This window comes from Podarcis raffonei, chromosome 6 (genome assembly GCF_027172205.1).
Source record: "Podarcis raffonei isolate rPodRaf1 chromosome 6, rPodRaf1.pri, whole genome shotgun sequence".
In the NCBI taxonomy this organism is placed as follows: Eukaryota; Metazoa; Chordata; class Lepidosauria; order Squamata; family Lacertidae; genus Podarcis; species Podarcis raffonei.
Window position 1 is genome coordinate 66,510,865 of NC_070607.1, and position 15,634 is coordinate 66,526,498.

At 38.7% G+C, this 15,634-nt stretch overlaps 1 protein-coding gene across 1 annotated transcript in view; it reads left to right on the forward strand.

The window, feature by feature from the left end:
- Positions 1-250: 250 nt before the first annotated feature.
- PKP1 (plakophilin 1) overlaps positions 251-15,634 on the forward strand; it is a 43,627-nt gene continuing 28,243 nt past the window's right edge. Inside the window, exons 1-2 of the mRNA XM_053393658.1 lie at positions 251-710; positions 13,630-13,730. Coding sequence (XP_053249633.1) covers positions 494-710; positions 13,630-13,730 — 318 coding nt within the window. The 5' untranslated portion in view covers positions 251-493. The remainder of the gene's footprint in view (positions 711-13,629; positions 13,731-15,634) is intronic.

Consider the following 15,634-nt stretch of genomic DNA (forward strand, 5'->3'; position numbering starts at 1 on the left):
CAGAGCAATCATTTTTGTCAGCGATAGAAAGGCGAAGATAAAATTATGTAGGACGCAACCTCAATGTTACGTTTTACCCCACACTGCCCACCTGCCATGGTTGCTAATCCTTTGCTACATTTATGTTAACTTTTCAAAGCACAGTCACTTAAATAGCAGCAACAATGCGGTCGCCAGCTCTCTTGCACCTGGATGAGTGTCTTGTGTTGCCTTAGATCTGCAAGCAGAGTACAGAAGTGGGTGTGTGCAGACATAGTCTTCAGGCTGTATATCCAGTCTAGCAGAGGGCGTGCCTGCTCACTCACACACAGGAGAGCAGAGTGTGGGGAAAGAGAAGCTGTCAGCAGACGGACGTATGGCAAGGAGGGCTCCCTGACATTCTACACCTGAACAAGACCTTTTTTTTTTTTTGGTACTGCTGTTTCTGTTTTGTTTTTTAAGTCGCAAAAGAGAGACAGGTGACATCCCACCCACTGCCACCCCATCTGCAACCATGCTTCACTCTCCTTCTCCACTGAAAACAGCACTGGCTTATGAGTGCTTCCAGGACCAGGCCAATTCTACTCTAGCGTTGCCCTCGGATCACAAGCTGAAAACTAGGGGGACAGGAAAACAAAGGGTCCAGGAGCAGGTGATGATGACGGTGAAACGGCAAAAGCAAAAGACCTCCCTTTCATCAGCATCGAATGCAGCAGGCCACTCCAACCGAGGTAAATACCTATCACTGCTTGATTAACAAGGGATGACCGCTGAGTGTGAGAAATTTGGCTATACAACGCTTGCCCATCTGATGCCTCTTTGAGCTTAAGAATGTGTGGTATTGGGCATTGTCCATTGGAGTCAATACAGCTGGTGTCATTTGGTTTTCTTGGCAGGTTGTGTTGTGGTGATACCAAGGAAGTTTTGCAACATCTTGAGGGATAACTAGGGATTTGGGGATCCCAGTCTCAGTAGTTTTGCAGCTTAGTGCCGAAATGGTTTCAAGATAGGCCATGGGAATCTAGTTAAGCTGAAGGACTTTGATTTGGATTGTGTAGGTTGATTTGGAATTGCAAGGTGGTGCTAAGAGCAAATGCTTCTGCTTTGAGATGAAGTAGGTTGGAGCTGAACATCTTCTAGCCAGTTTCATCCTCAAGATTCCCGTAATTCTATCGTGAATGACTGGTACAATTTTGCGAAAGTTAACCACAGATAAATTCCACAGACTTCAGCAAGAGAGGAAACTATTCCAATTTAGAGTCATGGAATCATAGAAGTCAAGCAATTCCCACTAAAACCAATGAGATTTGTAATGAACAATTTAACTTAGATCCAAGGGTTTGATATTATCTGGAGTCTTGACAGCATTTCAAGTCTATTTATCTACAAATTGGAAATGGTATGCACCCCAGCAGGAAAGTTGTCCAGTTGAAATTAAGGCATGTCCATAGATCTGCTGTGACTGTCAAACAGAGAATGTTGTTACTACTTATTTGCACCACTGATCTAAGTACTCTGTAACTTTCCAGACAGTGAAAGAATATTCAACATTAGTCATTCACAGAGCAGACGCACTGAAACCAATAGATTTACATAACCCAAGTCTATTGATTTCAATGGTACCTCCAGAAGTATAACTTAGTTGGATTTAACCACCCCCTGGTTTTTATTTTACAGCTCGTGTGTCAAACTGCAAATGATCTTGAAAAACACACATACACACATATCAATTAAGCAAAGTGTGTGGCTTTGTGCTTTTTTACATCACTGTTCTTAATTAGTGCTCTAAGATTATTGAGCAAACCCCTGGCCTCTGTCTCCCCAGTTCATGACATTGTTATTCAAAGAATGAGGTTTTTAAAAATCTAATTTGGGAGCACTTTAGCACACACCTTCTTTTTGTATGAGACAGTGAAGTTTCATGATTTCATGCTGCTGCTGCTTCTTCTTTTGAAAATCTTTGGGAGTGAATCATTCAGGCTAAAACCACATTTATAGATGTACTTTGTATTTTAATGACTCATGTCTTGAGGAATTTATACTTAAAACTACTCCAGCAGATTGTATGCATTGTAGGGAGATTGTGAGAAGTAACTAACTATGTGAATTAAGAACCCTAAAATGAAGCAGAATGCTAAGTAGTTGTGCATTATATCCCTGCTGGTCCCTAGGGATAGCCAACAAAACATGCTACTCTTATCTGCATGGCAGGACACTTGGCTGAAGAACACCGTGGAGTTGTGTCTTAACATCTTATCTCTGTGTGAGATAATTTGTCCTTCATATCTCAGACTTGAGAGTCAGACCCATGGCCCTGTAAATTTCAGCTCATTTCGGAAAGGATAAGACTCCATTAAAAGCAAAGAGTGAAGTAATGTGTGACAAGAAGCAATTGTCTTTGGCATTTCTTTCATTGATAGCCATATATTCCATGATCAAAATAGCAAAGGATTCTACCAGGAAAGGTTATCCTCTGTGTATCCTCTATGCATAGCAAGGCAAAAGGATTTGCCTATGGTCACTCAGCAAAGCTATGAACAACTGAGTGTGGATATAAACCCCTTGATGTTATGTTACATGAAAGATTTCAGGTTACGTGAAGGATTGCCTGTTGCTGCATAGACCAGTAAGATCACTTGGATCATCTGAGGAAAGTTTACTTGGGGCTCTGACCCTATCAAATATCACAGGGTGGTGACCCCAAAACAGGCTTTTTCTGTCATTGACCTTGCAGTGCAGAATGCCCTTCTGTCCGTCATACACAAAGCATCATCTGTTAGCAGCTTCAGACTTCCTGTGATGACATACCTTTTTACCCAAACGTTCCCTGACCCACAAGATTTGGACTGTCATTTCTGAATTCCTGTTTTCATCTATTTTTATTTAATAGGGTTTTATGGGTTTTTAATGTTTTTTGTCTCTGTTTTTATTGTACTGTTTTGTTGGTTTAATGCTATTTTGTATAACACTTAGAGAGTTTTTTCGGTTTATATTAGGCAATTTAAAGACACTTATAAACAAATAATTGTACCCCAAACAATCCTCCTGGGATTAAATAGGTCGCCTGTTTATTCACAACTGGGTTTGATAGAACAGTGTGCTCCTTGTAACTCATATCTTTTGCATCAAGACTATCCTTTGTAAGCAACTTCTGTTATAGTTAAGACTTCAGTTGGTTGGTTAAGTGTTACGGGAAAGTGGCTTAGCCAGTTTTTAGAAATGTGACCATTTTTATTCAAGAGATAAATAACAGTTACTTAGATCAAGGCCCCTTGGATGTTCTGGGCTCTCATCCTTGACCACTGGTTGTGCTGGCTTGGACTGATCGGTGTTGAAGTTCAACAGCGAACTTCTGGAAAGACACTTTGCATATGACTTTTTAACGTTTGAGAGATTGGGTGAAAAAATTATTTGCTCTTGATATACGTGCTGAGGAGAAGATATTTACCATGACCCAGCACATTTGTTGGGTGTTAAAATCCCACTTGACCTTTCACATTTTTTCCAGCGAATAGATTGATTTCCAAGTTGGAAAATAATATATGAATTGCCTTTCATAAACTTGGGGTACTTGGTTTGCTCTGAAAAGCTCGTACCAGCAACCTTAGTCTTTGAAAACAGGAGCGCGTAGTTGCAGCACAGATTGAATAAAACATCAGATGTTCTCAGCTTTGGTTTTGGGTATCAAGGAGAACTCTGAAAGACATGGCTCACACTTTCTTTCTTTTTGATCACATATGCATCTGAGGCAGAATTTTGTCTTTTTAAAATAAAAAGCAGTCTAATGTGGCTTTATTTGAGAGCTGCAGAGTGTGAAAGTGAAGTATTCATTTCCCCATTCCACGCTCCTTTAGTTTGTCTACCAAAAATTGCCCCCTCCCCACAAGCTGTTTTCTGATCTTATGGGATATGCTAAGGATCATTCCTTTGAGTTGCTCATCTCCTTGTGACCGACTCCTCATTTCTTTTCCAATATGAGTGGGAAAGGAACTTGGGGTTGAAGCACAAATGGCAGGGAGGGAAGGGTTAAAGCAGTCCCACCCTCATTATTCATCAGCTTCCAACCACAGCTTTCCACAGCTTTTCAGTTTTAGGAAAAGCACTGGGAAAAGAGACACATAACTCTGTGTTGTGGAGAAGAAGGGCATCAGCGCTTCCAGATGAGAGCTTAATATTTTAAACAGCCATTGAGATATAATTGAAACTCCTGTCGCAAAGAAAAAAAACTCCACAAGTTTTTTGTTTTTAAAATAATTTATTGGATTGTCCACAGGGAAGAGTAAATCTGGATTAAATGAGGAAAAGTACTTGCTGGCATTTTGATGTCAACAATGTTGCATGGATGCCACAAAAATTAAAATGAAATAAAATAAAATAATTGCACATGTGAAGAGCATGTCATCCCACAATAAATACCCACCTGGAAGCACCCTGCATGTTTAAAGGGGCATTTCAGGATACCAATACAGCAACAACTGGAATTTGTGTTTATTATGTTAGGTCTACTTTTTATGTAAGAATGATGGCTTAGTGGGATCAGCTAGGCGGATGGTATCTAGCAAAAACAGAAAACACTGTACAGTATCTTAAATCCATCAACTGTCTTATTTACACATTTATTTTGAGCAGTAGCCCAAAACATTTATTTCTATAATTTACATTAAATTGAATAAAATTATTGCATGTTTTCTAAAAGAATCAATATTTCTATTTTGACACAATGATAGTCCTATGCAGCGTAGGCTCGTTGAAATTAATGAACACAGCTAACTTGGGTCCATTAATTTCAGTAGATCTACTCTGAGTAAACCTTTAGTGAAAATATGTCATCTGCTTTCTAACATAATCTCCTTTAGTAGTTGTAGATGAACCCCACAGACTTTCTGTTCCTGAGAAACAAAATGGTTTCATGCATTGGTCTTCTATTAGATGTTGTCCAGAAAATACCAACACCCCAAAAGAATTCTTTTTTAGGCTGGATAAGGGATACACACCCTTTTCAAATTAATTGTACATTGCAAACTTATGATTTATGGCAGGATAGTATTTGCTGGATGTAAAGTTCATAAAGTGGTTGTGTAACTAACATCTGAGCAACAGTAAGTTGCTAAAATTGGATGGCAATCTCTCTAGAGTGCTGATGGAATACAGATAAGAAATTGCAGAGAAATAGCTGTTGCTGGCAGCCTGCCTGCCTGAAGGGCTGCTAACATAAAGTGCAAAAGAAGTGGAATCCGAATTGAGCATCTATCATAGAAGTAAAAATTATAATTAGGAACAGAATTATTACATTGGAGTAGACATAGGTGACCGACGTCGTTGCAGAAAAGGAAATAACACAGTTTTTTCTCAATGGATAGATTCATAAGGGTAATAAAGTCCATTAATCTTCAGAAAGCTGTCACAAACTCAGTTTTTATAGACATTTTAATAGTCCCTGGATAATAGGAAACATTCGTGTGTCATGATGTCATGATGATTGGTTTTAGATTAACTGTTATCATGGTAGATAGCTTGTTGAACAATGTAGATAATGTTGAACAAGACAGATAAATGGAAATTCTGTAAATGGAAAGCATGGTAGCAGGATAGCATCTTTGGTGAGCAACGGCAGTTTGCATCAATGTACAAGGAGAGAGGGAAGGAGGATTTTGCCTTGGTCATTCATCAGTCAATAAACGTGAGCTTCCAATGATGTAAATGGCTATTAAACAGAATAAAATCAAGATTTGTGAATTTAAGGAAGACATATTTTGGGTTTTTTCTTAGCCTTTCTTTTAAGGAGTTGCTTGTCACTGATCAGTGGCATCTTAGGTTCATTTTACATATTAAAGGTAAAAAGGTATTATACTTTGTATATGTATAATATTATATATATTATACTCTCGGAAAATGAGTATTTGGCCAATAGCCAATCTTGTCTTCCTGAAGTGTGAATCTGTATACTACCTCTTTTAAGCATATATATTATACTTTATATTTTTACATCTATCAGGCCAAATGTAAGCACTTGCAATGCTTCTTTGGCTTCCATGGGAAAATTTCAACGACGGAATTTGAACCATTGAAATAAATGGAAATTGAGTGCATATGTCTTGCTGAATCTTACCCATAACGCAACAAGAATGGTAGTGGCTCTGTAGTGCTAACCTGGCCCCACCCATCTCCACCTCTCCTTTGTGCAATTGACGTTCCACATTAATATAATGTATTTGCATTCACTGCAACACACACTAGGCTTTGTAGGTTTGCTCAGTTGTCAATTGGTTGTATATACATATGAAGCGTAACCTTTTCAAAGCAGGTCCCCCCCCATTGTTCAGATTAGTATAATTTTTAGATGCTGAACAATAATAATATTGGTGGTACTTGCAACCCCTCATATTAATGAAAGGAATCCATAAAGTATTTGTTTATTTTTCTGGAAAGTGTTACTAATGACAAAGGCAAAAAGAAAAGAAGTATGTGAACTAAGTACAGTGGTACCTCTGGTTACGAACTTAATTCATTCTGGAGGTCTGTTCTTAACCTGAAACTGTTCTTAAGCTGAGTTACCACTTTAGCTAAAGGGGCCTCCCACTGCCGCTGCAGTGCCAGTGCGCGATTTCTGTTCTCATCCTGGGGCAAAGTTCTTAACCTGAGGTACTGCTTCTGGGTTAGCGGAGTCTGTAACCCGAAGTGCTTGTAACCCAAGGTGTTTGTAATCCGAGGTACCACTGTAGACAGAAAGTATCATCATGCTTCCTTGATTGGTATCTTCCAGATTTACAGCTAGAGAGGAGTAGGAGAGGTCAGATCTTTACTAATGCTTGGGAATGTAGATGTACTGCCTATCATGGCTGCAAGGGATGAAACTGCAGCACATAAACTCAGACTCTCTGCACATTTGGAGACAATATGGCACACCTTGGTCAATGCTATATGGTTCATGTGCAGAATAGGAACATATGAAGCTGTCTTATATTGAGTCATGCCATCGGTCTGCCTAGTTCAGTAATGGCTACACTAACTGGAAGCGACTCTCCGGGATTTTAGACAGGGTTCTCTCCCAGCCCTACCTAGAGATGTTGGGGATTGAGCCCTTTCCCAAATTGTGAGGGGGATCCTTAGATAGTAATGCCATTTCATGGCTCTGCAACAACAACAACAACAACAACAACAACAACAACAACAACACAGGCAAGTAGCATGAGGTGAAAATTGTGTAGAACATCCACAACACCATATAATTTAAGCTGAAAATCCATATAGGTAATTTTTTGATATGTTAAGAATTTAAATAGTGTCAAAGTCTCTTAGGCTTCAAAGATCAACATCTTTCGAGTGCTCATTGCCTCATAACATTTGTGCATAGTTTAGGACTTTTAAAGAGAAATAACATTTGTTTCCCCAAATGCTGGCCATTTACATATTTTACAACCCTCTTTAAGAGTTTTGCTTTCAAAGTGCATTTTAGTCCCTTTTGCTTTTAGTTATTGCAATCTTTCTTTTATTCAGAAATGCACTGGGATAATGAATCACTCCCTGTGCACCTCTCTTCATTTTTCATGTTAAATGCACTAATAACACACTATAGCACTGTGTTGCTACTTTTAAATGTTTGATTTTTTTAACCAGGGTTTTAAAAATGCAGAGTCACTGGGGGTCTCATGAGAGCCCTGCAGTGCAATATTATACATGTCTATTCAGATGTAAGCCCAGTTGGCTTCAGTGGGACCCAGGTAAATGAGTAGAGGATTGCACCATACAAAATACTTGGCGCTCACAACATCAATTACTGTCAGCTGATAACAAAAATGAATTCTAGTAATTCTAGAAAGGTGTGGAGAATGCCCACATGTGAGATTCCAAATGTGTGTCCTTTCCTTCAGTACCATCAGGATTCCTGGACAGCTGATATCTTTCTAAACATTAACTGTAGCTTAACCTTTGTCTATCGCTTTCCTTTTCAAAGATAAGGTTAACCAGCTGCATAGACACACGTCTTTATAAAACACACACACAGCAATCCGGAGCTATAGGTATGCTGCAAAGTACAAACACAAGTCGGCATGCCAATATTTGTTTTCAGAAATTCTGGCAATTCAGGCTAATCGCCTCTTTCTTCGACAAGTAGCAATGTTTTTGAAAAGGGATCAAGTTGTTTGTCTCTTTTAGTTTCTGGTTTTGTTGTTTCACTTTGTGGTTGCTCATTTCTGATGATGAATGCCATCTTAGTTCACAGATAAAGCAGAAAGCAATAATAATAGTAATGAGAATAGTCATCATCATCATCATCTATCCAGATTGCGCATGCCAGCATGCAAAAGATTTGTCTAGATTTTTACATCTTATTCTCGGTCCACCCCTCCAATGGGATACCACACTGAGAGGTTAAGTGGGAGAAAAGATAAGACTCAACTTAGTGGAAGGGGGTTGAGTTCTCCTCTGGACTGGCTTTCTCAGCTGAATGGTGACAGAGAGGAACAGTGCACATATGTGCAGACTTAACACATGCAACTTGCAAAATGGCACCAGCCACCTCCATGCACTTCTTATTAAGGGGCAGATCCCTACACAGTGCTGCAAACTTGACATATATTTACATTCACAGCACATTGCTTTATTACACTGTTCTATGAAATTGAACAGCAGAAATTACTCTGCTGAAGTTTTCTTTTTTAGGTTTGTCTGGCATCCTTCAGTTCTGACAGGGCCTGTAAAATCTGGCTGATCAGCAACCCTAGTCTTCCACACTCCAGAACCTTGTGAGCATCTGTCTGTATATCAAAGACCTTGCTTCTACAAGGGATTATGCATTACAGTATCTAAGTGAGTGGGTTGAGTTGTGCCATATATTTTTCTCTCTATTGGCATTATGGTGCACACAGGAAAGATGATTATGAATGAACCAGTATAGTTCTCATTGACAGTGTCTGAGTGGGAAACAGGACCCACTTTATTGCATGTTGGGACCATACATGGTTCACTAGGTGTCAATTAGGATAAAATGATAACATTGTTTCTCCCATGAGAACCCAAATGTTTTCATGTATGTGTGACACCTGGTGGATTACTTGTGGGAACCTGATGAAATGAACACAAAGTCCTGTATGTGATTATAGCATCACATACATATCAGAAGAGTTTTGCCTTATAAAATTATTCCCAGAGGACTAGGGCAAAGAAATGTGTGAGTGTGGTTTATAAGGCCAATCTATTTCTATAAATTTTATTATTATTATTATTATTATTATTATTATTATTATTATTATTATTATTTTGGGCAGCTCCCAACAGAACACTAAAAACAGAATAACACATCAAACATTAAAAACTTCCCTAAACAGGGCTGCCTTCAGATGTCTTTTATAAGTCAGATAGTTGTTTATTTCCTTGACATCTGATGGGAGGGCGTTCCACAGGGCGGGTGCCACTACCGAGAAGGCCCTCTGCCTGGTTGCCTGTAACCTCACTTCTTGCAGTGAGGGGACCACCAGAAGGCCCTCGGCGCTGGACCTCAGTGTCCAGGCTGAACGATGGGGGTGGAGACACTCCTTCAGGTATACTACCTAAGAGAGCAAGAGAAGGAGAAAATGCTGTTTTATATACTGGTCCTGTGACCCTATTCCCACCCCACAGAGGCAATGTGCTTTAGCATTGAATTTATATCAGGTTTAAGATATTTGTGAATGGGGATCATGTTCAGAAAATACACAGCACTACAAATTAATCTGCAGTATTGATAACCCATCAGAGTTCCATGTGCAGAAAAAATGCAGAGTGGGTTCTGTGCCCATTAGCATAACTGCGGACTAGAAAATGGATACCGAAACAGCATTTTTGCCTTACAACAGCAACCAGTGAAGGAGGTTAGGGCAAGAGACAATGATTTCCTCAAAGACAACTAGCTAGTTCCCTGGTTTACAGCATAATCCTAAGGACAACTGCACAGAAGTTGTTGAATCCAGTGTGGCTTACTCACATGTAAGTGGGGCTGGGATTGCAGCCTTATAGTTATTTCATTGTTTATGTAGCAATAGTGTTTGCTATACAGTGGTACCTCAGGTTACAGACGCTTCAGGTTACAGACTCCACTAACCCAGAAATATTACCTCGGGTTAAGAACTTTGCTTCAGGATGAGAACAGAAATTGTGCTCCGGCAGCGCAGCAGCAGTGGGAGGCCCCATTAGCTAAAGTGGTGCTTCAGGTTAAGAACAGTTTCAGGTTAAGAACGGACCTCTGGAACGAATTAAGTACTTAACCTGAGATACCACTGTAGTTATACTAGGGCTTGCTCTGTGGGTATGTGAAATGTGAAAGTCAGATGCATTCCTTGAAGCGCTTGGAGACTTCTGCCAGGCAAATGCAATGAGTCAGGAATCCCTGAATGTGTCTACTTTGTATTTGTAGGAAATGGAGACATCTGCCAATTTCAGTTTCTCTCAGTTTCTTATTTTTCTTACATTAAGTTTGATTTCAACACATCTGCATGCTTTTTTTTTCAAGGCCTCACCAAAATACATCATCATTTAAGTGCACATTTTTGTGTGCAATTTTGCTGAATTTGCACATATTTCCATGCAGTTTTCCTTGTAATAAAGCATTTTTGTGTGTAGTTATCACTAACAGGTGCATTTTTGTGCATCTTTCCCCACTGTACACACTTGTGTACCCATTTCTAGATTGAAGAACTACATCACAAAATCTTGAGAATGAATTTCGAAGAATAGTGGTGTTTCAGTTTGCATATAGTTTTCAGAAGTGTGAATTCCTCCCTTCCCTAATTTGGAGGCCCAGTTCCTCTTTTATATATTTTCTGTAGCAAAAACATCAAGCTGTTTCCCCAACAAACATGAATGCCACAGAAAACTGTGAAGCTGCTCCATTATTTTATTTTACTACATTCCATCCATTTCTATTCCACTTTTCTTCCATCCTTTCAAGGCAACTTACACAGAATGCCCAGGTAGTCTCCCTTGCAGGCAGTGACCCAACCCAAACCTGCTTAGTATTAGCAGTTAGTATCACTAGCCCATACTTAGCCCTTGCCCTGGGAGCATTATACTACATGTAATCAACGTTCCGCGCAGGCTTTCTCAGCATAGTACATCCAGGCACTTTGAGAATGGAATTAACCCAGCCTCCTTCCTCCTTCTAGCATGTCTAATTTCAAATGGGTTTCCCTGTTCTCATAGAGCTAAATAATACACTTGCAAAAAGCTGGTGCAAAAGTGCTCTGGGCTGAAGAAACTTGCTAAGCCTGTAATGAAACTCCACCTTCTCTTCCCCTTCTACGGAGCACTTCTGCTGTTGGGCAGAAGGGTGCCCTCAGCCAAAGAACAACCTCCTAGAACAAAAGATGGCTGAAGGTTTAATTAAATTATATATATATATAGAGAGAGAGAGAGAGAGAGAGAGAGAGAGAGAGAGGGAGGGGGAGAGAGAGAGAGAGAGAGAGAGAGAGAGAGAGAGAGAGAGAGAGAGAGAGGTTGTGTGGCAACATTCTCAGCTTCTCTCTCATATATATATATATATATATATATATATATATATATATATATATATATCAACAAAGCAGTAAACATTATATTGCTTTACTAAGCTCTTTATGGATGTCCCATTAACTTCTTACATACTGGCATTATAAGACATGTTTCCGCCCCCCTCAATGGACATTTGAATAACTGTTCAACATTTATTTGTGTTTCCACTCACAACTGACATAATTGTGCATCATGTTGTGTTCTTGTTCAAAAACCCAGACTTGTATGAGAAGTATAATGCACGTCTAAATAATTGCTGTGTGTCGTATGCACAATTAGCTTAATTGCAGAAAGGCTTGGGCATCCAATGATTATTTCCCCCCTATTGATCCATTGATATTTGTTCCAGTTCAGGAACAATTATCTGCAACAGCAAATACACAATTTCTGCATCAGGAGTGTTAAATTATAGGACAAGGTCCAATTAAGTCATACTCAGGGTAGAGCCATTGGAATCAATGGATGTAAATTACTTTAATTATTTGAGTGGGTCTATTTTGAGCATGACTAATGCTGGACATCACCCACAGTTATTTGCAGCATCATTGGGGCTCTTTCAGATGTATGCACCAGGAAGACTTCATTCCTTTGCTCATGGTTTGACCTTAGAGGCCACAAATAGAACATGTTTCTCTTTTAGAATTTTATGTTTAGTTTGGCCACATATGAAGTAGTCATTAGTGGTGCCCCAACCCTATGTGGAGCATGGGTTGTATCCAATTCTCATCCTACACAGAGGAGAGTCATTGAAATGAATGAGTATTACTTAGTTCTATTAATTTTAATTGGTCTATTCTGAGTTGGACTTTGTTGCTAATTTGTTGTTGATTGCTAATAACTGAAACTCAGTGGGTAGTAGTCAACGACATTTTACTCAGAGTTGACTCTTTGAAATTAATGGACCTAACTTAACATTTCATTGGAGTAAAATGTCATTGCATACAATGGACTTTGATTAACTGTTGACTTCATGTGCACTTCCTCTGAAGCAGTTGTTGCATGCCCCATTTCTCATAATTTTGGACATTAGTTTACATTATGCTGCCTTAACAGTTAAATATTACCATTTTGACAGCTTCCCATTTTTGTGGATGAAGAAGGTAAAGAAGGCATTGGTCAGTAATTGCACACTGTGCAAAAAATTCAAACAGAAGCAAAGTGAAAATTGTGTAAATGAGCGCAGTTGGTAAGGATTCATTGGCAGGCATTTCTCCACTCCAGACTTCTGTGAGAGAACAATATGTGCTAGCAAGCAGATCTATTTTTTCAAACTAAGGAATAAATCCTATCAGCCTTATTCATATTGAGCTTTTCATTCATTTTTAAGTGAACCAGCCAAATTAATATTTCCAAGACACAGATATTGGAACACAGATTTTGGAACATAATTATTCCTCAGATTTTGCATTTACAGTGGTACTTCGGGTTACAGACGCTTCAGGTTACAGACTCCACTAACCCAGAAATAGTACCTCAGGTTAAGAACTTTGCTTCAGGATGAGAACAGAAATCATGCTCCGGTGGTGCGGCAGCAGGAGGCCCCATTAGCTAAAGTGGTACCTCAGGTTAAGAACAGTTTCAGGTTAAGAACAGACCTCCAGAACAAATTAAGTTCTTAACCTGAGGTACCACTGTATTTTAATTTTATGACATAATTTTTAGCTCAATAAATGTACCAGATGTGTAAAGAAAAGATATTTTAGGACAACATGCATTTAGAAATGTGCACATTGAGATAAAATATGTGCATTTTGTAATAAAATACAGCACATATTTAAATACATGTTTAAATACAATTTAAATATGAAATTTGCAAATGTATTATTTTTAAAACTGGAAGATTAATGTGTGATGGAACAGACGTGTGAACAAACACCTGCAAAACTGGCATGGACTGATCACCACTAGTTCTCACTTGATGTAGGTTAATGGGCAGACATTGTGCCTAGTACAGCCATATCCATATCTTCTTGATTACTGTTGAGTCCATTGTGCTTTACCTATTGGGTGGAGGGAGGGAGATTTATTTTCCCGAGAGACTAAACTTCAGTCACTGAAATATTCAATCAAATCAGGATTCAGAGTGCCTCCTTTTTACACCTAATTCTTTTGCTCTGCTTCCAGGTTCCATGTACGATGGTCTGGCTGATGGTCACAGCTATGGAACAGCCCGTGGTTCCTACTATGCCAAAGCTCACACAGGGAGCAACAACTGGGGACATGGGGTAAGGTTTTCTCTAAGAACCATGGGATGCTGATGGTGGGCAAGGGGAGAAACAGTGGTGGGGCTCTTCTGTTACAGAGTACCTCACAAAGCAAAAATAGCTTTCTTCCTTGGAAAGGCAATAACTCATTTGAAACAAGAATGATATGTCACTGTTATGCTATATGATGTGCTGCTGAATATACTGACTCAGAACCCAATTATCTGCTTGGATTTGGGGTGGGGGCCTTTATCAATTTTTTCCCATTTCCCATTAATTCTTCCATGATCTCCTTTTTCCCCCTTTTCTTTTTTCTTTTTTCTTCCCTTACTTTTTTCCTGTAAGCACTCTGCTGTATGAAGAAGCCCCACATCACAGCTTTGCTAGCGTCCCAAGTCACATTTATATCTGTATTTTGATTTAAATTTATTTCAAAATAGTCCTTCAAAAAAATTTCTGCCTTTTCTAGGGTCAATTGGCTGTCCAATAAGCTTTCATTTAGTCTCCATCTGAATGCAGATATACTGGATTATGGTCCAAGAGAGTCCTAGGTTGTATTTCTGCCCTTCTTGTTCTTATCAATATTTCTTCTGAGATCCATATTGAGTCAGTTCTTCCAGCAGACTGATTAGGCTCTGAGAAATGTGTAAATTGTCTTTCAAACGAGTGTTTATATCTCCATACATCATTCAATTTAAAATTCTCAACCACATTGGAAAAAAAATTATAGGTAGTCTCCCTTCTTTAGAATCTGATTTTCTTATTGTTCTGTCCATATCTAGGGAGACTACCCTATTCAAGTCACCTATTAATATTATTTTCTGGTCCATAAATTCAAACATTTCCCCCTCTAATTCTTTGTAAAATTCCGATTTTTAAAAAATTTGGTGCATAAATCCCCACAATTACTATTTTTTCCCCTTGTGACAATACCTGTACCACTATCACTCGTCCTTTTTTGTCCTTATATTTTTTTTCCAAGTTTTTCTTTTATATACATTATCATGCCTCTTTCTTTGCTTTCATCCGAAAAAACAAAGTCCAAACCTGATCTTTTATTTATTAACACGCTTTTATGTCTTCTAGCAGCATATGTTTTCTGTAAACAAATTATATCCAGATTTTGTTTTTGTAAAATATATTCTATTTCGTTTCGTTTCTTTTTATTATTCAGTCCATTAACGTTCCAAGTCAAATCCATTTCTCTGCTTTATTTAGAGTCCTTAAGATTATCTTTATCCTGTTCTCTTCATCCTCCCACCATTCCTTTTTCTTCCTCATCTGGTTCAGGTCTCTTTGCTTTCAGCTTTTTCTTATTTCTTTCCCAGAATGTTTTTGCCTCATTTGAGTGTCTACATCTTTGTTTCTTTCCATTAAATGTGAATGAGATGCCTTCCGGGTATTCCCATCTATAACAGATCTTGTGGGTTTTTTTAATGCTTCCATCAAAAATTTATAATTATTTTTTTCTCTCAAAATTCGAGCTGGAATTTTTTTAAGTATGATTATTCTTTGGTTGTCTATGTGCAGCTTCTTCTTAAAATTGGTCTGTAGGATTCTATCTTTAATTATCTGTGAATTTAATGTCACCAGACAGTCACCTGGTAGTTTTTGAGCTTTAGCATAACTCAATTTTACTCTAAAAACTATATATTGACTCAGATCCCAATCATCTGCTTAGATTTGGGGTGGGGGCAGTCATGTAAAGCAGGGACATGGCCTAGGCTACAAGTCCATTACCATGGGGGGCGAATTGAGGCTCAGTTGTTGGTCATGCTTGAAGACGTTTATGGAACTATATTTTTGCCGTATTCGTGCATTTATATTATATAGTATGTCAAGATCTCATGAATTTTGCCAGAGCCAAGCAGAAGCAATGTTTCAACAGAGCAAGCAGCATTGTGGAGTAATAAAGGAGGGGCACC